Consider the following 26,084-nt stretch of genomic DNA (forward strand, 5'->3'; position numbering starts at 1 on the left):
ACATCAATATCGTCAGCGAGTTCCTGTCATTACAGTGCACGTTTGAAGCCTTGTTTATTAAAAGCACAAATGGTGCATTAGAAACAAATATTTAATTTGTTCACATACTTGGGACTCTTCGGAGAGTGAGAATGTTCGCCGTTTAGACAATAAAGTACGGATCCCTGAGCGACATACGGGGGCTGCTGTACTACGTGATTTCTCGTGTTTTATGCCTACTGTGGCCGCGGAGAACAAATCTATCGTAACTTTTGCTCTAATTCCATGTTTGATTGCGCACAGTTGACGTTCTGAAATATTCGAAAACGATTCGATATTCGCACACCCCTATTACATTACTTACCTTGACCGGACTGTAGAGCGGCTGTACGATTGGTACTCGGCTTCCCGCCATCTGCGCCACAGACAACTAACCTTGATTGCATCAGAGGGCGAAGGCACGCAAGGTTCTTTTCATATATTCCGCTCCTGCGGAAGCAATTGCGAATCAAGGGAGTTCCGAAGAGGAATGCGTTTCAATACTTTATTAAAAATACTGCGAGATACAAATCGTAGTACAGCACATACTCTTATGCGGCATCATTTTGAGAGGAGAGAGCGCAGCGAATGAAACAAAAAATAAGAAATGACAGAGCCGAGAAGATAGACATGGAGGAGTAGTTGCGATACAGGTTCGGTGTACACATGACAGGAACTGCCGAGGTCTCCCGCGATCGTCGACACTTCACGTGAACAGCGAGAACCTCGGGAGTGCATAGAAAAGCGTGAGATGGATGGAGTGGACAGACAGTATACCTTGCGCGCGGCTCTCTCTTAGTACAAGAAGCTCTATGCCTACTTTGAAACGACCACACTACATAGCTTTGGGCGAGACTATAAAAAAGCACGCATGTCACCTTTTTATTTACTGCTTGCGTCGAGAAGCAGAGGTGGTAAAAAAAAAAAAAAAGAAAAGAAACGCGTTGAAACTTCTCACCGCTGCTCTGTGAACACACATTCGCGCTACCACTCCACTTTATATGTACACAAAATAGAGTTCGTTTGCTTGTACCCCAGTTTCCCGTTCATCTTGTCACCGGCGCCGTTAAAACTGTGGCCGATCAGGGCTTGGGCCGCGCTCGCGCGTTGTATACGAATCGTGGCTTTTATTCACCGCTTGTTTTTCTTTATTTTCGTTGCCTCGAGGCTGTACACGTTTTCCTCGGGAACACGCTCGGACTGAACGACGCGTATACACGCTCGGTAGCGGACTTTCAGTGAACGTTTTTTTGCTACAGCAAAACACACAGAAAGCGTGCCTCGTATACATTGCTCGGCCGGCCCCACGGGCTCCCTGTGGGTGGCGCAACTTCGCTGCTTCTGCAAAAAAACTCGTAGCGTGACGACGCGTATAGTATAAATCCTGATATCCCCGCGAGAAGAGCTAGAGACACGAGACGTGTATATTATAGCGGACGATGCTATTGGAGAGTTTTCAGCTGTCCCCGTGAAAGACCCCGCCGCGCCCAAGGACGGCATAAAAAAAAATAATAAAAAGACTGGCTAAAGCTACAACACGCTGACGGTGCTAATCAGCCGACCGACTCTGGCCCCTCACTGCCTGCACGTCGCTGAGTAGAGAGGAAGGCGCAGAAAGAAACTCGGAGGCAGTAGTCTTCGTCGCCGTAGACGCGCAGCCTTCTCAGAAGCCTCCCGACGGCCTGCCTCCGGGAGCGTACTGGACGTGGCCGTTGGGCGGCGAGTCCACGGGTGAAGTTGATCCGTTGCTGCTGTACCCGTCTGCATCAGAAAGGAGAGCATGATACAAGTGGTGTCCATCTCTCCAAATGGAACACTAAGGGGAGATCATTCCAACGTTATACGCTCGCTCAATTAGGAATCCTTGATTAGACGCGTGCTTATTATACGTAGACATGCGAATGGTTAAAAAAAATAAAAGTACATTTATTCACACACACACACACAAAATCCAAATACATTACGAAAAACAGCTTTTTCCTGCTTTATGTTTTGAGTACCTGAAAAATTGGCCAGAATTTCCATCCCCCAGAAATAAGCGTAAAAGTTCAACATTTCATGGATAAAGAGGACCACGAGAAGCCCCCAAGCGAAAGTAGTGATACCGACAGAGGTAGTGCGCTAGATTTTTGTTTTACGTGTTTGTGTTTCGAAACATTTACAGTGTTTGTTCAAAATTTACTTTCATGTGTTACGTTGAGTGCGGCGGATCCGCTTAATCTTGCATTTCTCGTCAAGCGAATAAAATGTATTATTAGGGAGTTTCAGGGTTTGCCCACCCATACGGCTTTGGGGACCTTTGCGCACCCGAAGCGCCACGCCCTGAATTTTTTGTAACGTTTTTGCTTCATTTTGCATACATTTTGCATTCTTTTGCAAACCGGGCGGTTCGCGTCCTTAAACTATATAGGTGTGCCAAATCTAAAACTCCCTATGAGAAAGTTTAAGAAATAGCATGCCCAAGCGACTTTGCGTACGGAGAACACAAACTTCATTGTCGCCATTTGCATTCTTTTGCTCTCTGTTTGCGACGCTCGGTGGATTTCCCATATTTATAAAACTCCCTATTGACAGTCTGGACACATTTTTTTACCTGCATATCGTACAAAATCGGCCTGCTACTAATATTTGTAGTGGACAGTGTGAAATCTAGTTTATCTACGATTTTTCCTGAATGAAAAATGGGAAAAACTTTCCAGGCCATTAAATATTTCCGGAAACCTAGCATCTTTGGTTACACGCCCATTAGCGAGCCCCTATGTTTCAGTCGAGCTGAAAAGACCCGTGCGGAAAGCTCCAGTCTTTTAACGGCGGATCTGTACAACGAAGCACTCGGCTAACGCCTAGGGCTCCTGTCTTTGAATGGACTGAATGCCTCCTTTTCATGTGGTCGACATGGCGTCAAGGCGCCCTACCGTCACCTGCCACGACATCATAGGATATACGCACGCCGAGATCTTAGTACACGAGCGTGGATTGATGCATTATTGTGACGCCAGCGAAATCGTGTGCCCGCGTGGCGGGCACCACGAGATCTTATAAGTAAACACTTACAAACCTTTAACTTAGAGGCTGCTGTATAAGGCACTTTGTTCAACTGTCCCGCGCAGTCGTAGTGGTTAAACGTTAGCACAACGCGTAAGGTTGCGTGTTACTTGCGCGGTAGTATGATAACAGCAAGTCATCGTTTCTTCTACATTGCCTCTGCTAACTTTGGGATGATAACACCTTGTAAGTAGCGCAGCCATAAGTGTATGCGCCCAGATGCGACCTGGATTCACAACGCCAAACGAATTGTGTTAGCGAGTGAAGCGCGCGGCGGTCAAGGAGAAGCAGGCCGAATGAAGAAAGAGAGGAAACACTTTGTGAATAGGTTAGTAAGCCACTGGTTTCGAACATTGCCTTCGTACGCGAACGTGACGCATACTGCAGAGTGTTGAGCGCATTGTAATTGTATTGCCGACAGGTTACCGGAATATGTGAATGACGTCTGTACTAGTGCAAGAGTAATTAAGTCACATATTCAGGTAACCTGGCAGGTCGAAGGTTCAAATAAGGCTTAAGGTAGCTACGTCGAGCCTTCTTTGCAACTTCGACCTGCCGCCTGGTCCATCTCGCTGCGAGACAACCTTACAGTGTCACTTGTGGGGATGGGACAACGCGTTTACAAACGCCTACTGTTACTTTATCGCCATGATAGGGACAGTGGCTCGTGTAGGTTTTGGGGTTCAGACGAAACCAGACCATTGAACACATCCTGTGCTACAGCATTTCTTTTGATTACCAAACACGGTATCTGCGAGGTACCCTAAACCGATTGGATGACAGATCACTGAAGTAGATATAAGGACTTTGGACTCAAACTGTCATTCGCACAGGAAGCCAGCAGAACATTCCTGCGCATTTTAGAGACGTTTGGGCTGCGCGAATGCCATTGAACGCGTAATAAGCGAGGTTTGCGCGCGCGCATCACTTCCTATCCCTTTCCTGTTTCCTCTTCTTCCCTCTTCCCACTGTAGGGTAGCAAACCAGGCTAACCTCGCGGCCTTTGCTTCTCGCTTTCTCTCTCTCTCTCTCTTGAACGTTTACAGTGAAAGCAGTGTAGGAAAAGACGCAGGAATCGACAGGGCAAGCATACATGGATTACCATGTTAATGTTTCACTACTTTAATGTCTCTTCTATGTCCCACATTATTTCTTGTTCCTTTCTCTTCTATATTTCTAAATAGTGAACAGAAAATGTGTGATATCCCGTCTAACGCTTTCTTTCTTCGTTGCTCCTGATTATTTTTTTCTGCCCTTGCAAGGGGGCTGTCTTTAATCGTTGACGTATACCACTCCCCTTACTTTCACTTATGATCTGTTTCCAGTGCACTTGAATTTTTATCGCTCCACCGCGCGTTTGTGCATAGAAGGCGTTGGTTTGTGTCAATTTCTGGGAACAACATTATTCAACAGGATAGCGTCCACGCTGTCGATTCTTTTTTTCTGCCACTTCTGTCATCGCGCAGTTCCAAGAAAAAAAAAGAAGAAGAAGAAGGAGGAGGAGGAGGAAGGAGATGTGGTGGGGTGGAAAACTTCATAGTCTGCGACTGCGTGCGCGTTTGAATGCCGTTGTCTGCGAATCACCTCGAGTAATTGCAATTAGAGAACTGGGCATCGATGCGCCTTCTGTTCTTCTAGAAATCATGTGTCCCGCTCGAATTACTTACTCATGCCGCCGTGGCCATTTTGCTTGACGTGGTACACATCGCCTGTGATCGGGTTGCGGGACACTGCAAGAAAGCGTGCAAGACTCGTTGCAGCCAGGCCAGCCAAAAAGAAAAGAAGCTCAGCATGCAGCCGCGATCGTATATCGTAAGCGTTGCAATGCATGCAGCCTTCGCGCAATACACAAGTGCGATGCAGAGCATACGTCATATTTCCGGGTCGTTCTTGCCTGGCAGTAGGCGCGGACAAAAGAATAAACAATGCTCCGTTTACAAACAGCAACATGCATGTGCGCCATTAGAGTGTTTCAGCATAGCGTGTAATGTCGACGCACACTGGAGTATTAGAGCAGTGCTCGTACGCCACATCCCGCAACGCCGTGTCAACCAAAGCATGCAAAACTCATAATGCGATGAGCAACTTATTTGCTGGCGTAAACGTGTCTGTGATGCTTTGTGGCGCCACTAGGGCGTTTTTACCTTGTTACGCTGAAACTTCCGAAAAGTAACTGTGCAGTGAGAAAATAAAAAAATAATGGTAGTAATTGCGTGACATCGCAGTTTCACGTGCAATATGATCTCGCCAGCCTTGTGGTTCGTCTGGTAACGTCTGTGGGGTGCACTCAAAGGACGGATGCACGAGAACAATGCTCACAGTAGCTACAGACAGCCATTACCCTACACATTGCACAGATAACACTCGCAACCCTCCATCAAGTGTTTAACAATATGCAGCGTCGTATTCGAACGTGTCTTAAAGCCGGTGGTGCACATTTTAACCATCTCCTGTAGTGATCACTGCACAGCTGTAAGTAAAACTTCAAATTTTAAGACCACCATTCTCACTGCACAGTTACGTTTCGGACACCCAGTACAGTCTACTTCCGTTAATTCAATACTGACCGACAAAACTGGTTCAATTATCCGGCGGGTCGGATAGGCAGAAAAAAACGCCGGGACACGCCGTTGATTCACTTGGCAGTATTTGCCTTTAAAGTTAGCTTAGCCGCAATATAGCCGTGTTATGCGGTGGTAAAAGATGCCACTGTTACGGTACATAGCACGCGTTCCTTAATTTACATGCACACATACGCCATCTCCGGTCACAGTACGAGCACCGAGACGGCTAATACGTTTACCGGCAGGCCTTGAAAATTTTATATATACCACCGCTGTTTTGTTGGCTCCCCTAAACGTTCCCTCGACTTTCTGAATTTTTTCATGTTACCGCCTTCGTTTTCGCTAGTTTTCCCAAAACACATTTGGCTTTCCTCTGCTTCTCGGTGCTCTTTGCGTACACGTGTAAGTAAGGAACGCGTATTCGGCTCCTTTAACGATCTCCTATACGAGACGCACATGGCGGGCGTTTGAAACAAGGGCTCAACTCACCACAGCAACGTCAGAAACAACTCTGAATGGCTGCCAGTATGCTTATTAGGCGTCCAGCTGCTGGTAATATGACCAAGGACGACGCATTCGCGTCTGTATAATTACGAAACGCGTACTATGACCCGTGACAGTGGGCCCTTTCCTTTCTTGGTATGCTTCACCTCAATAAATTGCAATATTCTTCACCACATAACACAGCTGTATAACACAGGCGCAGTTGACCAGTTAAGTTCGAGTTATCCGGCGAAGGCCAACTTTGAGATCTAAATAACGGAAGTTTGGGCACAGAAATCTATGAGCGCTGACCAGGACCTTCGGTGTGTATCGAATTAACCGAAAAATCGAATTAACTGGAGTCGAATTAACGAAAGTCTACTGTAGTTGGATAAATGGTCACAAGATGTCGCCAAGAGCCATGATGTAAAAATGTGCTTTGCTTATGAGCTTCTACGTCGTGTGCCCTCATATGCCGGCAAAATCCCGGTAAGTAGCTGATGGGAAATTTCTGTGCAAATTGACGTTTAAGTGGGTATAATCAAACGTGTTTCCTTACGTTCTAATCTTGTTTCATATGAACGACAAGGCTCCGCGACAGCTGAAACGTGTGTCAGTTTCATGACATATTCGATTGGTTGTTTCAGAGCGCTAAAATAATCGCTAGAAATGCAAACTGAACTGTTATTACGAGACTAGATCGGCTCCAATATGGATAACGAAGCCTACTGATAACGAAGCCTACTGAACCAGGTTATGCTCGCAGCATAGCTTTAGTATTGTGTTGCACAACTATGCAGCGCTGAAACAGTCTGTCGATGATGCTAGTAGACAAAAATATGTATGCAGTCAATTGCCACGCACTAAAAGCAAATTTTTTAGCAACGTCCAACGTTAGTGCTTTGCTGAAAGCACTAACAACGTCTCAAAGTAAATCGAAAAAAAAAAGAGAAGAGAAATACAATGTATAAAGCCACACAAATGCAAACGTGGTCAAAGGCAACTCAAGTCATGGCGCGTGCTGTGCGCTGCGGACGCATTTTATGCCACGTGCTACGCTTTGCGCGCCACATGTACGCCACCGATTTCATGCAGCTTGTGATCACGGCAGATAAGTTTGTTCTCTACTTAGAGATGAAAATAACAATCATACCTTGTCATCTTTAGAAATTATATTGCGAACTTTAAGGTAATAATGCTATGACCGTGCTCACACGCATCTGCACTTCTGTGTGGTCTGCGTCACGAATGGCATGCTACTACGGCGCCCAATCATACGCAACGTTGACTAGTGCACCAGTCGCTGCTCAGCACGGCGTCGCTAAGCCAAACCCGCCGAAAATAGGGCTGTTCTAATGCTGTAATATTCCAGTCTAATACTAATGTTCGAAAATACAGACTTTGAATGCCGAATACCCCCTTTTTTCTGCCTTTAAAACAAATATAGAGCGGAAAACTGGTAAAAAATCAGATTTTTTGTTTTTTCAACGCATGCAATGCTGCTTGGAACTTCGTTCAGCTGGATATATCTTGTAAAGTAGAACATCACCACGGGTCCCGGTTGGCTTACAATGGGAACTTAAGGCAGACGATGGACCACATACGTGTCGACTCCCGTTAGTTCAACCCTTGCGGGACTGCAAAATTCGGTCGAATTATCCGAAAGGTTGAACTAACAAACAGCGGCAAAATTCATTAATTCATTCGCTTATTATGAACGTCGCAAGCCTGCTTTTCACCAGGTCGTATTTCTCGCTGATCTGTTTCTTACTGAGGACAACTTCGTTAACGTCCTGAAGAATCACTTCCTTGACCTCGATGGAAAACGCTGTGTAATCGACACGCGTCGTCATGCTGAACGGACGATGCAGGTGCTGAATGCGGAGGGAGTGACACGACACGAAACAAGCGCGAACGGATGGTTCACGGGCGGAAGGAGCGTCGGCCAAGGAAATGTAAAAATAAAACAGTTTCACGCCTTTAGGGAAGTAGCATCGCCGTCTGCTGAATTGTGTTTTAGAGCATTCAGTGACCGCCGCGCGCATGAGTGTGCAACGCTAGAGGTCGGATTAACCGAAAAGGCATGCTTTCACGTTCGAAGTAAACGAGGTTTCCTTCTATAGCAATGTATGACCTCTCGCTTCCCAGTGTGTTCGAGTTGAGCTAAAGCCGAATAAGCCGAGGTCGAATTAATGGGAGTCAACTTATGTAGGTAGTTCTCAAGACAAGGCAAGCTCCAACAATCTCAATAAACCGCACATTCGACCGCAATCCTTCTAATAAATCAATAATAAATTATCCAATCGAAGTAAACCGAAGTATTTAAAATTTCGGTCATGTCCATACAGGACGTGACCTCTGAGAATGCTGGCGAAGCACGGGATTTTTAGTAAAGTACATCGTGTATCGCTGGTGGTTTAAATTGGATAATTGTGCGGTCCCTTCAGTTACTCATTTCTCTGCAATTAAGCCTTCTCCTGGCATAAAACACGTTCCGAAGTTTATAATAGCACTCAAGACTGAGTCGATGTTTGCGTAAAAGAATCGACAGTCACCCTTTGACAAAACAAAATACATTAAGGCGGTGGTCTCAATGGAGGTCTGCGCTAAAGGATGTAGTTCCTGCAGTCCACAGGTCCACAATATATGCTGGGAGACTGACACGTACATACTCGCGATTGGCGTTCCACTACTCATCTATTTTCCTCTCTCCATAGGTCCCTTTTCGCTTCCCTTGTGCAAAGGACCCCCTTTCCGTTAACGACCATCTCTTTCCCCTTTCTCTCTACTTAGCTTCCCTTTCACACCAAAGAAAGGATAACGCAAAACCACACAGAACACAGGAAGGCAACGGGGAGAAAACGGTACACCCTTATGGCTTTGCGCTCTTTGCTTCTTGCAACGTGTACTACCAACTCAGCCGTGGACTTAACGCTCTTGCTGACCCTATGAATGCCCACAGAGGCTTCCCTTACAAGGTCGCTCACCGAACTTCTTGGAGGCCGATGCCGGGGCGGGGGCCTGTGGCGCGGGTGAGTCGAGCTCGCTGAAGATGTTGGACTTCATGCGGTCGACGACGCGCCGTGGGGTGGGCACGTCTTCCGAGCCGAACAGGCGCTCCTGGCTGTTGTCGCTCATGCGGCGCCGCGTGGGCGTGCTGGCGCCGCTAGAGGGCGTCGTCGGCGTCAGGTCCTCCTCGGAGGGCGTGAAGATGGACGACTGCTGGTAGTTCTTGACCCTGCGCGGCGTGCTAGGCTCGGCGCTCGACTGCACCTGCGGGGAGCGCACGCCGAAGATGTCGCTGTCGTCGCCGCCAGGGGGCTTGATCACCCTGCGCAAAGAGCGGGAATAGGGGAACGTGAGTTTGCGCTGTCCGGACATATTGTAAAATCAAGCAGCATTGAACGGTGGTATGGGTACAAAATATATACACGCTATGGTGAGTCACGTATCAGACTAACCAAGCGGTCTCAATAGTGAACTTGGAATACTTATGGACTGCTTGACAGCAGCCTACACGGGCACGCTACACGCTACACAGGTATAGCACTCCTCTGAAGCAACGTTCATTACTGTAGAGACTCATTGCAAAAACAAAGGCGAAAACGTGCTTTGGTATTCCAGTCTTCAAGATATACATTTAAAGAGCATCTGCAGACCGCGCCACAGATTAGAGCAGTATACACAACGTCAGCTTCAACACCCGACTTCCTGAGTCGTATCCTCATCGAGGGGTTCAACGTAAGGCCTGTACGTTCATGCTCCCCTCAGTGCATGTACAGATCACAGTCTCATCCAGCATTATAATCACAGCGTCATCCGATGTATGTACCTGCGCGTCGCGGCCCGCCTGAATCACCCGGTGGCGCATTCATCGGGTTGCGCTTGTCCACTTGCGCCTTTCTATAACATAATCATTGGACAGCACAAACACAGGCTTCACGCTGTGCGCACGCACCGCGGACAAAGGAGTATTCGCCAAGGAGAGACAGCGATGTGATGGACGAGCGAGAGATACGCGGGATCATAAAACGCACCATATTTCGGAGTTGCGCAACTTGGGTATACAAAAGGGGGCCCCTCCTACATGACTCGCCAGAAGAACAATTCATAAATGATATGCCACGCGCAAGCACCCAGCAGCGCATCTTCCCCTGCGCTGATTAAAAAGCGACGCCGCAAGAACGCGAGTCGTCCGTTCTTCTTCGGAAAGCTTGTTATAGAAACGAAACAAAATGTAGAAATGACACAGAGACCCTATTGTCGCGTGAGTCTTCGTTCATTCTCGGTCTGCTCGCTCGTCCAGGGCTGACGGTCGCAGGGACGCCCCGCTGTCGCGCGGGCGCTATGGTCTCTAGCGGCGCGGCGGGACCGGAGGACACGGGCAGGGTCCTCTGAAAAGGGCGCGACGAATTCAGCGTCTCCGGAAGGAAGTGAGAATGGGCTTCCGGTGCCTGTGTACGCTGTGGCCCATTGTCCTCCTCCGCCAGGAGAGGGGCGGGCGTGTCGCTCCGGAGAAAAGAGACTCACCGCCCAAGTCCTTCGTCCTCAAAGACAAAAGACGTATATACGTGCACATGTATACGCACGCACACGCGAGTCGACTCCCAAGTGTGCGCGCTCCCTGGAGCGTGCGCGCGCTTTCCTCGGCCCCGCAGTGAGTCAAGCCAGTAATTACACGAAACCTTTGTCTGGAGCGGCGGCCGCCGCTTTCACCCGCACGCAGACAGCCGTGCTCAAAGAGTTCTTGAGTCAAGTGGAACACGAAGCTTCGGCTCGAACGCTCCCCTCTCGTCGCACGCTTGGGAGCCCCGTCGTCTTCTTCATTCTTTCTTTCTTTTCCAGTCTCTTGATGTCTTCTCTTCTTCTTCCATGGGTGGCATCACGTTCTGAGCGGCTCTGTCATCTAGCGTTGCGCGCGCCAGGCTTAAGCCACTGGAACGGTACCATCAGAAGTATGCAATTTGGGAATGAATGATAACTTAATTTCCGCATGCCTATATAATGTCCAGTCTCTTGCGGCGAGAATGGTCATAGCAAATGGGTTGTAGCAAAAGCGATAAGCTAAGCGGTCGCTGGGCTGTCCTGGATCGAATGGTTTGGTCCAACAATGATACTTAATTCGCGGGTCAAATTTCATAAAGGGGCTCACTATATAAGCAACAACACAGGTAAGATGCACCATTAAATGAGAATATCAACAGTTTGACCTTATGTGCATCAATTCTTGCAGGTTCTACCAAGCGTTCTATATTAATGATGTACCTTTCTTTCGCGTTCGTTTAAATATGTACTACAATATTGGCTCCTTCACGGTCAGTCATTCTAAACGTGCCAGAGCATTACTTTCGGTGAGCTTTTCAAGGAAGGATAATCACATTGCCTTCGCTGAAAGCAACAAGACTTTGCAAAGAGGAAAGAAATAATAACAGTAAAATGCAGAATAAAAACATCGGTATTTTAGGCGCGGCGTCACCAGACGCCGGTGCTTCCACATTACGCTGCACAACGACCATGGTGAAATTTCGCCTATGTAGTGTTTTCCGCGCGGTTATCGATGGAAAGCAGATAACCCACAGTATGCACGGGCGCTGGACGACGCGACGCTGGAAATACGCCGGTAATGCGCTCCATGTGGCTGCCGCTTGGAACACGCGGCCAACGCGATGATCAGCCAACTTTGAGCAGAAATATTTACGAGTTGCGTCGCCATCTTGTCGCACCCTCACGCCTGTCTCAAAATTCTGCGCTCGCTTTTTCCTTTCTTTCTCGCATTGTGAAGCGCAGCTGCACAAAGCTGATTTCCCTAGGGTGTCAGCTGATTAGATTTCGAGGAAGGGTGCCACGACGAGGGAATGCGCGTAAAACTTTGGTGTCGCCAGACCATCGTGGTTGACTCATACTTGGCCGCCGGCGCGAGCGGCGTGCGGTCGCGGCAGGCGGTCAACAGAAAAGAAGAGGGTGCGGGCGAGGGGCCCCCCGTTGGCGAACGGGTCGATCATTATTGTAGGCGCACGTGAGCCAACCTGGCTTCCGGGGGATCATGTGAGTCAGGAGCTGCTGCTGGCCGGCGGCTTTTAAGCCTGACTTAGGAGGAGCGGGGTGCTGTCGCCCGGCTGGCAGCAGCCCGACTCGATTATTACGGGACCGACGTCGTTGCGCGCGGGGTAACCACGGGCACGAGGAGGAGGAAGAAGGGCCGGCAGCACCAGCGTCCGGTGTTGCCGTTCCAGGAAGGGACGGCGCGCTACAGGTGGTGCTGGCGAGAGCAGCCCGCTCATGCTTCGAGCAACAGCGGCAACCGAGAACGCTTATTTCTCCCTCTCGCTCTGTTCTTCCTGCGTGCTGCCGCAGTAAATTTACGAGTCTGTGCCGCCGCTGACTTTGCCGTGCACGCCGCAGCTAGAAGCAAATGGCGAAGGGTTGCTGGTGTACGTGTTGGCTCGTGCGTTTGTGTGTCTAAGTGGCACGTGTACGATAATACGGACATCTTTGCTCGTCCGTTGTTTCTACGCCACCGAATTGCTATTGCTTCTCGCTTGCAAACGAGCTCTTGAACTGTCAAAGCTTCCTTTGTCGGCTTTCTTGTTTTCCTTTATTCTCGCAGTGGCCTAACCCAGACGCAGCTGGAAAAGGCATCAAAGTATTAAAGAATAGGTTGGCACTAGTTCTCGACGGAAACGCGGAGTATATTCGTGGCGCGCGAGGCGGCGGAATATTTGCGGGAAAGGTGATCGGAAAGCATTATGCGCGTTATGCGTTGCGCAAGCGTCTCGTGTATAAGATTTCGCGTTGTTCCAAGAAATAGAGTGAGTAAGCGGAGAGCGGAAGCAAAAACGTGAAGTAATTTTGCCCCGAGAGGTCAGCCAGAGCTCATTTTACAGCGGTATGCATACGGCGTCGCGTTGATAAAAGGACTTCGAGGAAGTGGTTTCCGACGCCTCCGTGCGAGTGTGACTGCGATTATATCGCGAGACTCGAGAATAAGACGTGCCGCAAAACGCCAGCCTAAGGTTTCTCATCTCCATGTGTGTTGATTTCACCGGTGCGTTGTCCGCGACGTTGGTACGCATGCACATAACAGCAACTGTTGATGAAAGTTCGGATTTTGGGGCACTTTGGGGCGATGCGCTGAAGATGTTGACTATAGGAAAGTAACTCGTAGCAAAAACTCGAACATATATCGTATAATCAGTCTTTTTTTTTCTTGTTTTGATATGTTAGATAAGGGCTTCGGCGTTTTGCATGTCAGCTTTTCTTTGGAGCTTCGTGCCGTACTAACTTCTAGTCTAGGTGGTGCTGACCGCGGGCGCGATGGCGCCTTTTGTTGATGTCAGTTGTTGATTTAACAGCGACATGTTTAACTTAACGGAATATAGCTGGTCTCCAATGTCGTTGTTGCGGTAAATAAGGTCATATTCTGCTCTACACTACGCTACATAGACACTGACGAGTAAAGAAAAAGAAGAAAAAGAAAATAACGTTTACGGTTAGAACACTCGGCAAGCGAGCTTCGCCACAGACGCTAGTCTTGCTTTGCGGAGAAGCTTGCTCACAAAAATCTGTACTATCCCGATCATATTTTTATGCCCAACTTTTCACGTTGTCTAAGCCACTTCAGCTTTCCGACCAGTCCTGACGACGGGTAAGCGGCACGTCAATGACATGGCATCGTGATGGCGCGTACGAAATGCTATTCGCGACTACATCGAAAGCCAGAACGCAAGCTGCCCTCCCGTTCGGCAGACCCCATCGGAAGAGAGAAAGCGCGCGTGCTTCGCTTGATGGTCGCCCGTATATTCGAGTGGGTCGCGTCAGCATAATCGAAATCGGGGACGCTCTGGGTGGGCTGGCGAGTTACGGCCGCCAGTAGCCAGCGCCGCATAGTGACGCAGGCAGTGGCGTGCATGAGTCACTGCCCCAAAGCTGGGAGCGAGAGGAACAGCGCCAGTTTAAGGGGTTCCTGTTGATTCTATCGGATGCCCCGGCAAGTGAGTTCTGCGCCCTGTTGACAGCCGGCGGGCGCAGAGGGGGTTTCCGGGGAGGGGCTGCGGTGCGAGCACTGCGTTCGTTTTGTTTTACAAAAAGACGCAGCGTTGTGGATGCTACTACGAAGCGTGCTGAGGCAGTCGCTATAGTCTGCTGCAGAAATTAGTGTCGAGTTTCGGCGGTGCTAGCAGTAGACGATCATTGCCTTATATATAGAGAAATGAAGACGTCCGCGATTGTTTACGCATCTCAAATATCACTCCTTGTGCTTCGGGTTGTTCGCAAGGCATCTTCTGCGTATAGCAAAGGCGATATGGCTTTGGTCGCTGGCTCGTCCCTGCCTCTATATCGGCCTCTTATAATGAAAGCTACCTCCAGTGCACAATTCACTGCTGCGCCCAAGCTGCCGGCGTCGTAATGGTTGCAAGAGACGAGTTGGGCTGCGCACGAGCGCATCAAATGTGCGTTAACGAGCGGGCAACAGAGGAAGAGGCGCTTACGTTAATTAGCTGTAGTGGCTCGGAACTCCTGTAAGGCGCGGTAAACACAATGCGGGCGGTGCGTGACGATCCTTCAAGCGCGCAACTGGCCTGAGCATGCGCGATTGAGCAGTAAAGAAAAAATTCGCAGTACAGCGAATTGCACCGAGACAGGCTTCCCTGTGTGCTCTTCGTTTTAACAGCTCAGCGTGCATGGCCAGCGATGGCAGAATACGCAGTTAGAAATATAGAATGCCCTGCGTATACCTTGAAGAACTATGTGCATCGGTATGCCACATCAGTACTGGTAAGCGCTTGGGTATAACGCAAATGCAAGACACGGCGAGTGCAACACTTGTCCTCGTCGCGTCTTTCTGTGTCCTGCATTTGCGCTGTAACCCAAGCAACATGGAAAGTCACCAACTAGCCCAATGCGCCGTGCTTCTAAGTGGTGATAGGTTAGCGCTAGTTTCTCTATTGCTGCATAGTTTTAATGATGCACAATGTAGAAGGAGTTTGTGGGGTACGGGGTTCGGAGAGGTTAGGCGGTGGGCGGGAGCCTGCGCTTGTGCAAGTGCTTTTCTTTATGACTCCACTTGCTGTGAGCACGCGTCTCCCCTTTTTCTCTTGCTAATGGCCTATTCCCCATCGACGTACGCAGAAATATTGCGGACCCGCGAGTACGCATACTCGTATAGCTGCATGCACTCCGTCTGTTGGGGGAGAACAACCTCGCTCGAGCTGGGGGGACCGGCGCTCTTGATGCTCTCGTGAGATTGAGGACCCATCCCGTTTACTTGCTGCGTTAACTCGGAGAGCTGACGTCCGCGCAAAGTTCGCACTGAAGCCCCCGTGCCTTTCCTCCCAACTTCCTAATCTTATTTTCAAGCAATTTCTCCAATTACGTATCCCGTGCGGACTCGTAAATCTTCTGCTCTTTTGGTGATGGTTTTCGATCAGCAAGCGTTGCGATGGTGTCGGTCGCATCGTCACCCGCCAAGGCACCGCTTTCTCTTTTTATGAGCGAGACTGATTTTGTACTCTCCTTCTGTGCTTCGAGCCTTGTATGTTTATTCCAGGACTCGTCTTTTATTCTGTGCGCTCTTCTTCGACGCTCAGTTATTCGTCGGCTGAGCTATGGACGGCACAGTCTTCTTCGCTATGAATTGCTGCGAATTTATGTTTATTAACCCACAGTTGTAGATGTTACGGGCGTTAGTGCTTGTGCGTTACAACGCGCCTCTCGTTTCCTGAAAAGTGAAATATAGTAGTCGGAAGCGTTTTGCTTCTGACCTCTCCATCTTATCTCCCGAGCTAAATCAAGGTACACCCGCCTGGCGCTGGCTGGTTGAGCCGGTTAATAGTTTCGGAAGAAAGCCTCGCTGTTCTCTTTTTTTCGTTCCTTTCCCGGGACGCTCCCAACTTAGCAACGTAATCAAAGTGTCCCGTGAGCGCTCACAGATCACGGGCTTATAATATACTTCACCCTGCTCCACGGTTCACTCGACGAAAGAAGAGCATTCTGCGGTGCAGGCAAGACTCGGAGGAGAATCTACGCGTGCAGCCCAAATAAGGAGTCTCGGCAAACGGCACGGAGACGCCGTTTCGCGCAAGCTCTATAGCTGCGCGCGGCCTGGTGCCGCACACGGCGCGCCGGAGATAAATGGCTTCCTGCGGCGCCAATCTGATAAGGCGCGGGTGCGCACTCCCGAATGAGCTACCACGGCGAGCGAAGCACGCACGCCACGCCAGCCGGCCAGCTCAGCCCGAACCGTTACACACCCCTGCGCACACAAGCACTCGGGTTGTGCGCCTTGCTCGCGCACCGAGCCATTGTTGGAACGGCGAGACGAAGTTAGAATGGTGCTGCTTCTGCATGTCCTCGAGCGTTCGGTTCGCGAAAGGGCACACGACACTTCATCAATGGTTTCCTGCCTTTTGCGGGACAAATAATACGCAATTTGTATTCTTGCGCGTTCTTCGTCAACAATGGGAATGCATTGTCTCTGGCTCGCGCGAAGGATAACCATCGATCTTTTTTTTCTTTGCTTTTTCCCTTTCTTCCGCGGTAGAGCGAGTTCGAGCGAGCCATCGTTTCGGATTTGTCTCGGTCGCGATGACAGGATGCCATTTTCGGGCTAAGCGCGGCGCCAGTAAGAGAGAGCGTCTATGCGGGACTGTCGGAGAAAGAGAGAGGGTTACGCTCCCTTGTACAAAGCTCCGCGAAGGAAAATTGGCCCCAGGATAAATAGCGGGCAACGGTTGACGTGGCAGGTTTATATGCATCTCCTGCTGCGATTGTCTCCGACGCAGTCGACCTTTTCGCACACGGTAATAACAGCCCATAGAATATCATCGTGGGTTTTCGTGCCTCGTGCGTGCAAGACGGTGACGTGAATGCTTACGAACGGCGTGGAGAAGTTCTTCTGCGTTGCTGCGTTCTCTTTCGCCTTCACCGCCGAGCACTTTCGCGGATCAGAAGACACCGGCGAACAACACCGCTGCAGCTTACTTCACGAGAAATAGAGATCATGCCAGTAAACGTGTTTAATCCTTACTGATTGCGCTGAAAGCTATTTTGATTATGCAAATTAAAGGCGCCGATTTAGTATGAAAATCATCTCTCTGGCCGCACTTAAATAATCTAGCTACCTCTATGCATTATACGCGTTATATTGAAGCCGTCGCTGTCCTTTAGAATGGAACTACGCTTTCAAGTAGATTTCTGTTTGCGTACATTGTCTGTACAGATTATGTACATCTCTGCTTCATGTTCCTGTTCTCTTTACGATTGTCAAGATGAGGCGCTCGATGTCTTACGCGGGGCAGGCTTTTTGAGAACGCAATATAACATAAGAAATTCTGACAACTGCATTGTTGTCTGGTGGCTATTCCGAGAGCCTTAATTGTGCTGCGAGCGCACACACACACACATACACACAAAATAAGAAATAAATAAATAAAAGCCTCTGGGTTGTTATATGCGAGATCAAAACCTTAGCCTCCGACCGCGTACGAACACCCAGCGTCGGCGCATGTGTTCCCCACACTCTGTGCTCGTTAGGCTGTCTTTCCCGCACATCAATTGAACAATGCGTGGCAGTCTGCCTGTCTAGATATTCGGATCGCTGACGCGTATAAACCTTTTATTTTTTTTCTCTCTCTCTCCTCTTAGTGGGTGTGGACGCGGGAGGAGCGTTTGGAAACGAAACTGTAGTGAATCATTCGGACGGAGAGAGAACAATGCCCGCTCTTCATCTTCTCGACAGCACTTCTTTATTTTCCCCTCCTATAAACCGCGCACTTTCGGCACTCTGAACTCTGCCTGCCGCGCCCATCCCTTTCTCTAATGCGGGGGGAGGGGGGGGGGGGGGCTGTCAGGGCTATGCAGCAGCAGACGGTGACCACCCACATTCACTTTTCCCGCGAAACAAACGTACGTGGAAGAAACGGCAGCAATAAAGCGCTCACAACCCACGCACTCGAAATGCCGTGCGCGACAACGCCTTCAGCCCACCATGTTATTGTGGAGCATTGCGCTTCTTTCTCTCTTTTAGAACTCTCGCTGTACAGACAGATGTAGCTTCGCTTGGAAGCTGTTGGTGTACTTGCATTTGTACTCCCCCTTCTAACGACAGAACAACGAAACTTTTTTCCACTTGAAATTGGCCTCTTTCAGCATTTTGCAGGACAGCTCGGATTTGACTTAGTGCTCGACTTGTCTCGCACCTGTGGCGACATGTTTCCGGGTCACGCGTAGTTTACAGACTCACGCAGCAGTAGGGTTTCTCCTAAGTGACAGAACGATAAAAAAATGGTCTGGTCGAGTAATGAAACGAGAGAGTCGTATACCTTTTCCCCGCGTGACAAGGGTCTCAATTGTGTCTCCAACTTTTAAAACTACCAGTCCCTTTGTCGCGCGTAGCTTAAGGAGGTGTAAATGCGTTTCGCTAGAACCTGGCCTCCGTGCTATGTGGAAACCCGGTCGCTCGGTAAACACAATCAGCAGCCTGACTGAACAGAACACCGCGGCAGCTGCTGACGCGCATTAACCACCGTGCCTCGTGATTTCGGCGTCGACCGTAAAGCTGCAAGAGCAACCGCAGAACAAAAGCAAGAGAAAGTCGTACGTCATACCCACGCACAACCGACCCCTGACGTTGCGCACACGCTGTCTAGGCACGCGCCCCATAGCGCCTCGAGATTAACGGACCGCGGAAAAAAAGGCGGCTGTCATTCGGATTACGACTCGCGTATGCAACTTAGGCGCACTTGCACGCATCGTTGTACTTTGCAGGATCAAAGAAAGCCGGCAGCCAATAGGTAGCTCGGTGCGACTGCCCCCCCCCCCCCCCCCCTCTCTTGTGCCGGAACAACAACGCATTGTCAAATGCGTCTTTCCGAGCTGGCTTTGCGGACGCGTTCCGCATTCTTTCTCTCTCAGCGCGCTTCCACGCCACGTGCACACACGCCCGTAAGCGACTGCCTAATGCCGCGCGACAGCGCAGAAGCTGTAAACTGTAACTAACGTAAGACACCGTAAGGCCACGACGTAAGACACCGTGTGTGAGCGATCTGTGTTCTACTGTTGAGTATGAATTCGTATGTTCGATTCCCGGCCGCGGTGGCCGCATACTGATGGCGACGGAGTGCAAAAATGCTCGTGTACGTAGTTATAAGGGCATGCCGAAGAAGGCCATGTAAAAATTAATGTCTCATGTCAAAACCCTCTCTCACGTGCTACATATAGCCCCGGCGTTGCTTTGTGACGCGAAACACTGCAGCGCCCTGCATTGCCCGTTCGATTTGTTTGTCTCGTCCTTTCACAGAAGTTATACTACGTTAAACCGACTCGCCTGACAGTATGTTCTCGCCTACTGCCATCAGTCAACACAAGATCGGCGAGGCGAGGCGCAGACATGGTGACAGCAGTTGGGAAAACGTCGCTGCTGCCTTTTCGAAGAGATTGGTGTCGGCGCTTCACGTGCCGAAAGATGCATGCGTCGTGCCTGCATCCGGCCGCGCCTGCCTCCGTTCCGGATTCACCGGCGCGCGTGCAACCTGCCTACGCAGATATGAAGGGGCGCCTGCTACGCGCATCTGTCATCAAGGCTTCAGGAGAGGCGAAGAAGCACACTTGACAACACGTGCGTGACAATGTCGGGCGAGCGGCAGTATAGAGAACGGGGCGTTATCCTCGCTCGGCCGGAATAACGCCGTCACGGGTTCCTCTAATAAGCCAGCTCAGCGGGCCAGCGATCGACGCTCCTTGAGATCGCGCTGCACAGCCCTGTTCGCGGACGCTTAACGGCTTTCACGCTACAGCCGATGACGAAGAATGTCTTCGGAGAACGGAGAAGAGGGAGTCGCAAAGGAGGATGTGGCGAGAGATTCTGCGAAAGAAGAGGAAAGAAGACAATAATAACGGCGCCGCCGGTTTTGGGAGAAGCTATATCGCCGTGTAAACGCGAACTGAAGAAGGAAACCGGCGATGATGGTTCGCTCGCAGCCACGTCGCCGCGCAGGGAAGAGGCGGAGATAAGGCTGCAGCGCGGTCGAAAGGCGCGGCGCGCCTTATACACATTTCTAGCCCGCGCCTCATAGCCGCCGCCAGCCGCCCGCTGCTTTTCGTGCGGGGCGCGCGCGGCGTTTTGTGCTCGCTCGAACGGACCCTTTAATTATCGCGCCCGAGTTTCTGCCTTACTTAGCGCCGGTTCCGCCGCATTACCGCATTACAAGCCGCCGCTTCTGCGCCACCACACCGCCCTTATCCGCGTCCAAAGCAGTCGGGACACGCATGCAGGCGCACCACCACAACCAAGGTTGTCGCTTGCGCCCGTGGCAAGGTTGTCCGTCCCTAACATGGACGATAGAGGAATTTTTCTGGGTCGCGATAACCATTTTATTTTTCTCTATCTTCTGTTCGAGGTCTACCATGGCGGCAACGCGAACACACAGTCGACATGCCATCTCCGCGATGTCGATCCCCTCGTCAACAGGGGCGGAGTATATCGCGTCACAAAATTCGTGAAATGATAACGTAAGCGTGACCTTTATTTACGCATACTATATCGTCTTTTTTCGAGACATAACAGGGGTAGGTACAGAATGAAAGATACAATTTTACAAAATTCAAAAAGTACAACGAAAAAGCAACAATAGCAAAACTTATGCAGACATAGGGCTAGGTATAGGACAAATAAATCAAAGTATACGTTATGAAAGTTTAGGTTATAGGTTACATCTCTGATATACAATCCACGCTGTTCAAACAACAATGGATCGATCCCGCTTGCAACGCTTCATTTGAATGCCCCTTTGAAAGACGCTGTTTTCCTTCCCACATATTGGTTCTCCATTCATCGATTGATGGGAGCTTCGACTTGATAAGGAAGTCCCGTGTCATTTATAACGCACGGCTGCACTGACCACCATTAACGATCATATATGGTATAAGCGATATGAGGTCAGCCTCGACAGCAGCAGGAGGACACGAGGCGAAACACGGCCGGACCCGCATGTCCGCCTTACGCACAACCGGGCACTGCGTCCGAGATCGACTTGAGTGCCAGTCATTGACTTCCGCGAGCTGCGCTCAGACAGTTGGTCTCGTTCTACACGACAAACGCCTGACGCACTCGATATCTGTCACAGAAAGAAGAATTGCAATCGCGTTTTCGTCGCAGGGCACACGCCCTAGCGCTTCCAATTTGCATAACTGGCTCGTATCGCGGGCGGAAGCGTGTCGTCGGTGGCCCAGCGAAGCAAGCCACTGCTTCGATGTATCTGCAGCGACGCTGTCAAATTTTTTTCTTCATCCACTTTTCCTCGGGTGATAGTTTGCACATGACGTCACAGGCGCAGTTTCTCACCGTGCCAGTACTCAAGCTTGGCAGTCACGATGACGTCACTGCAAACCATCCATATCTATAATGTAAAAGTTGAACTATACAAACAGAAAGAGTACACAGTGCAACCCGGAGCTGTGGGTAAGATTTCGAAGAGGGCCACATGCGACGATGTACATGTGCACGCGGCGAGAGACCTTGTCCTTGTGTGACGCAGGACCCTCTCCGCAAGTCCTTTCGCGCTCCTGTCTCGATCGGACGGGCGCCTCTCCGTAGGTGTTTCCCGCCAATCTGATCTGGGCCTCGTGGCAACGGCGCCTGCCTAACCTATTATCATTAGTTGGCGGTCGCTAACGGAGTATTGTTCTCTCCACCGACACACTCGAGCGCGAGGTCGCGCCGCGTCAAGAATTCGAGTCGCACGCGGCCTCGTTCTACACGTTCTCTTTTCGGCGCCAAGGTGCCGTGAGACGCGTCGGTGTGCCAACGCCTTTTACGAGCGATACCAGCAACGCACGATTCCCGCGCGGCCGCGTAGAAAAGGAGCCGCGTGGATTGGTGCTAGACTGAAATTCAGAAAATACTCTCCCCGTATTCATCTGACTATGAAAGTCGACGGGGACGTTTTTCAAATACAGGATATCGAGCGAATGTTGCCACATTTGCTTGGCATTGCGTATAAGGTTACACAGCACTGCGCGCACGAGTTACTTTATGCATGTATGCGATGTGCAGACGTTTAGCGCAATTTCACTCTCGCGTACGCGTGTGAACACTGACATCGTGCAGAAGTATAATCTACACAATAATGAACGAAACAACGTATGTCTCACACGAATTCACCTCGCTGATCCAGCGAACGGTGATGAGCACTCGGGCAATACCATCTGGACAGTCTCTAAGCCAGTGTAGGCTATAATGTGTGGTAGTATACGATGACTCAGTGCACTGTCGACACTCGGTTTGCACCGCACCATGCATACACACCGCGTTGTGCGTGCGCGTACGTAGTGCGAACACTGCACGGAAAGCACAATTAGCGCGATTTGCGCAGTATCGCATACGGTACCTTTGTGCGCTTCGTGAGAAGGCCTAAACGTGAGGGAGGTAACGGCCGTTCTTCGCAAGGAAACGAGCTCGGGCTCCACGCACGCCTCGCGTGTAAAAACGATTTCTTTCATCGCGTCCGCGTATGTGAAAACACGATGGCCCATTACAGAAACCAGGCGCTCGATCTACTTGTCTCTCGTTTCCGCGGGGCTTTAGCTTATACGGGCCGAGAGTGAGAGAAGTCGTGGAACGGTCGAGGTTCAGCGCGCTCCCCGCGGGTGCTGCTGCAGCTCGTCTCGGGCAGACACGTGAGCAGACACGTGACCCGATATCTCGTGGTGCGACAGCAGCGGCATAAACTGCAACGGCGACAGAGGCCCTAAAGCTGGTGGGCTAAGAAGCGAGCACACGTCTGGGCCGCGTCACTTGACGGCACATCCGCCCGCCCGCACGCCAGGCCTGTCTCGACGGGCGCGACCCCCCCCCCCCCCCTTCCCCCGACCACGCTCCTCGACGCCCTTCACTGCACACACCCAGCCCTGATCACATCTCCTCACCCCCCTCCTGCCCCCGCGTGCGCACCGTCGTGAGCAGGCGGCAGGCACGCATGACCTCTGTGCGGTGATGCGGCCACTGTAGCCACGTCTACCGCAACGGCGACGCAGGACGGTGCCGTCTCTGACGAAGGTTGAGGCAGTCGCGCGGGCATGATCGCCCGTCATTCCCGACGCGAATGTCCGGAGGTCGCTACGGGGTTCGGACGTATACCTACGCCGTTATTCCGTTATTTAAAGAGACACTAAAGAGAAACGTTACAAATCAGTTTAGACACGGTATTCTCTAAATAACTATATATTCATTAATATGGCGGGTAAGGTTTATGAATGTTCCTTTCAATTTTTTGTTTTAATTTCGCGTCCGAACTTCAGCGCCGGCACGTCAATATGAGGTCACAAATCTCGTGATTGCTGTCCTGTATTTGGGCCGTTTTGTAGCAGAAGTCCCGAAAATTGCTAGGTTTATATTTCGATTCCTTTAGAATGCAATGTGGTCCTTGTTTGGCGATAAACAATTGACTAGGTTCAGGTAGACACTGTCGAAATTCATGACGTCACGGTGAGATGGGGCGAGAGCTTAGGGGCGGTGTCGCCACTCGTTATTATTATTATTTTTTTTTTGCATGTTTCCTGGCTTACAAATTAAGGCCTCCCCTCCCGGTACGAGTGCGGTTTTTCTATTTAAGAACTTTAAGAACTTATAATATTGCTGTTCATTGTCTCTCTCAACAAAAAGCGTGATTGGCGAGAAATGGATGAAAGAAGAGAACCAAACAGGAAGAACGATAACTATAGTCAGCCTCCCGCTCGACAATATCGTTTGCCAACTAGCCTCAACTCAGGCGAGCCTATTCAGTATCCTTTGCCACAGCGGTGATAAGGGCGTTTGGACTTGGTTAAGACTTGGGTAACGCGTTCAATGACAACAAAATAAGTACGAGTTCTACCGTATTCATGATATACGAGCTCGTACTTCGTGACTTTAGATTGCCTTGACTGTGTAAATTTTGGCACAATTGAGAAAATTTACGGCGCCACATTGGCGACAGCGTAAAAAAAAAAGGGGGGGGCTCCTTTTCCTATTAACTACGGCGCCGCCGACAAAATGCAATCTCTCGAAGCTGGCGCTGACATCATTCATGTCATGGTGACGCTAAGATCTCAGGCAGTCCATGCATTTTGAGTTTCCTAGATGACCTTGTATCCAAAGGGAGCGGTGCTTGTAGACTGTCTGTGAAGTAACTGAACATAAGTTATTGGGCAAACATTGATTCACATTTCTATCTCTCGCAGACATCTTGCGATAATGTAGGTGACACGAGGCTCGTAGATGGAAGCTATCGCATCTCACTCCCGGCTAACGTCATTGTAATTTATTAGTAGCTCATGGAGAAAAAAGTCCAGGACGAAAAGTGGCAGTAATGTGAGCGAGTCATGTAAAATTGCGAGAAAGAAAAAAGCGCTTTGAACAATGAAGACATGACCGCGCACGTCATCCAAGGGCACGTTTAAAGTGAAAGCAGGTTGTGGCGCTCGCGTTCTCAGCGTTAAATATGTGTTCGTCCAGTTTCAGCAAAAGAGATCAACCACGCTGTCGATCGTAAGGCACACCAAGCAAACGACCAGGGAGATACAATGCACAACGCAAACTGGTTGGCCTCATGAGAGACTGCGCGTATGTGTGTGTATTTTGTCTTTCCTCTTTTTTTTCCCCTTCTTTCTATACTTATTTTTCTCTCTCTCACCTATCGCATCCCTTTACCCCTCCCCCAACACAGTGTAGCCACCCGGAGATAATATTTGGTTAACCTCCCTGTCTTTCCTTTACCTCTCTCTCTCTCTCTCTATCTCTACTGGGCAGCAAAAAGCTGTCCAGTTATCGCCATTTTAACAACATGCTATCCGACGCATACGGGGCAACTTTACAATGCTGAAAGCCAACTTGTCCGTTTATTCTAAAGGTCTTTCACTTGCGCACTCTATGAAATGCACATCCGCGATCTTATTACTCGTGTGGTCGCTGCCTTGACACACAAATGCATTAAAATAAGCAACCAGTGTGTAACATTTTAAGGCGTTCATCACTGTTGTATAATACTCGATCCTTGCGTCTCCCCGCCACATTCTCAACACACTATTAGTTTCTCTCTCTCTCTCTCTTCGTATAAGCGGCCTGCGAGCTTTTATTTGTCGTTGTCATCCTTTGCATGCAGTGCGCGCTTGGCTCCATTCGGACCCGCGGAATCATTTTCTCCTTCCACTGCAGATATTGTGACGAATTCCTTCAGAGCCGGGCGGTGGTACAACAATGCAACGAGCTCCGATGTGCCTGCGCACGAGAGCGTGACCTCCAGACACCGAGCGCCAGGATGTGCGTCGTTTCTTTCCGTGATTTTACTCTTTTTCTGGCAAAACGCTGCAACCTCCCTTCCCACAACCCACACACTCACGATGTTCATTTTTTTAGAGCTAGCTTTTCTCGCGCCCCCTCCCTCCTTTCTTTCGCGCCTCACCCCCCCTCCCCCCTCCACTCGCTCTTTCTCTTATATTCTTGCCCATTCACGCTTGCACTCATTTTATTCTTTGTTTTTTTGTTTTGTCTTGTTCAAGTCCGCGAAAGGCTTGCGCACCAGACGCAGAGAAAATGGCGACCTCTGATGCGTGCGCGCAGCAAGTGCAAGAACCCGACGAACGAGCGAGGAGATGAGAAGAGAAATGAAAAAGAAAGAAAGAAAGAAGAAAGAAGAAAGAAAGAAAGAAAGAAAGAAAGAAAGAAAGCGACGCACCGCCGGTCGCGTCTCGCATTCGGCTGCCACGACCGGCCGGGGCTTTGAGAGGAGGAGAGCGTAATTCTGGGCGAAACGGGTAACCGCACAATGCGAGCGGCCTGCCCGCGGCGTTGCCCACAATAGGAGAGACGGAGATAGATGAAGAAAGAAAGATACGGCGAAAGAAAAAAAAAATTGGAGGGAAAAGCGCGGAAGAAAAGAAAATGCGGAGGTCGTTTTCCTTCCTCGACGCAACGCCGGCGTAGCTGGGCACCGTTGGTCC

The 26,084-nt window shown here is 50.0% G+C and overlaps 1 protein-coding gene across 6 annotated transcripts in view; it reads right to left on the reverse strand.

The window, feature by feature from the left end:
- Window positions 1-509: 509 nt before the first annotated feature.
- LOC119449521 (microtubule-associated protein Jupiter) overlaps window positions 510-26,084 on the reverse strand; it is an 87,222-nt gene continuing 61,647 nt past the window's right edge. For 4 of the 6 annotated variants that reach the window (XM_049665281.1, XM_049665280.1, XM_037712707.2 and 1 more), the window contains 3 exons: window positions 9,086-9,441; window positions 4,731-4,793; window positions 510-1,779 (listed from right to left, as the gene is read on the reverse strand). In XM_049665281.1, coding sequence (XP_049521238.1) covers window positions 1,682-1,779; window positions 4,731-4,793; window positions 9,086-9,441 — 517 coding nt within the window. In that variant the 3' untranslated portion in view covers window positions 510-1,681. The remainder of the gene's footprint in view (window positions 1,780-4,730; window positions 4,794-9,085; window positions 9,442-26,084) is intronic. The other 2 variants (XM_037712708.2, XM_049665282.1) reach the window with 2 other exon arrangements.

The sequence above is a fragment of the Dermacentor silvarum genome, chromosome 4, assembly GCF_013339745.2.
Source record: "Dermacentor silvarum isolate Dsil-2018 chromosome 4, BIME_Dsil_1.4, whole genome shotgun sequence".
Lineage (NCBI taxonomy): Eukaryota > Metazoa > Arthropoda > Arachnida > Ixodida > Ixodidae > Dermacentor > Dermacentor silvarum.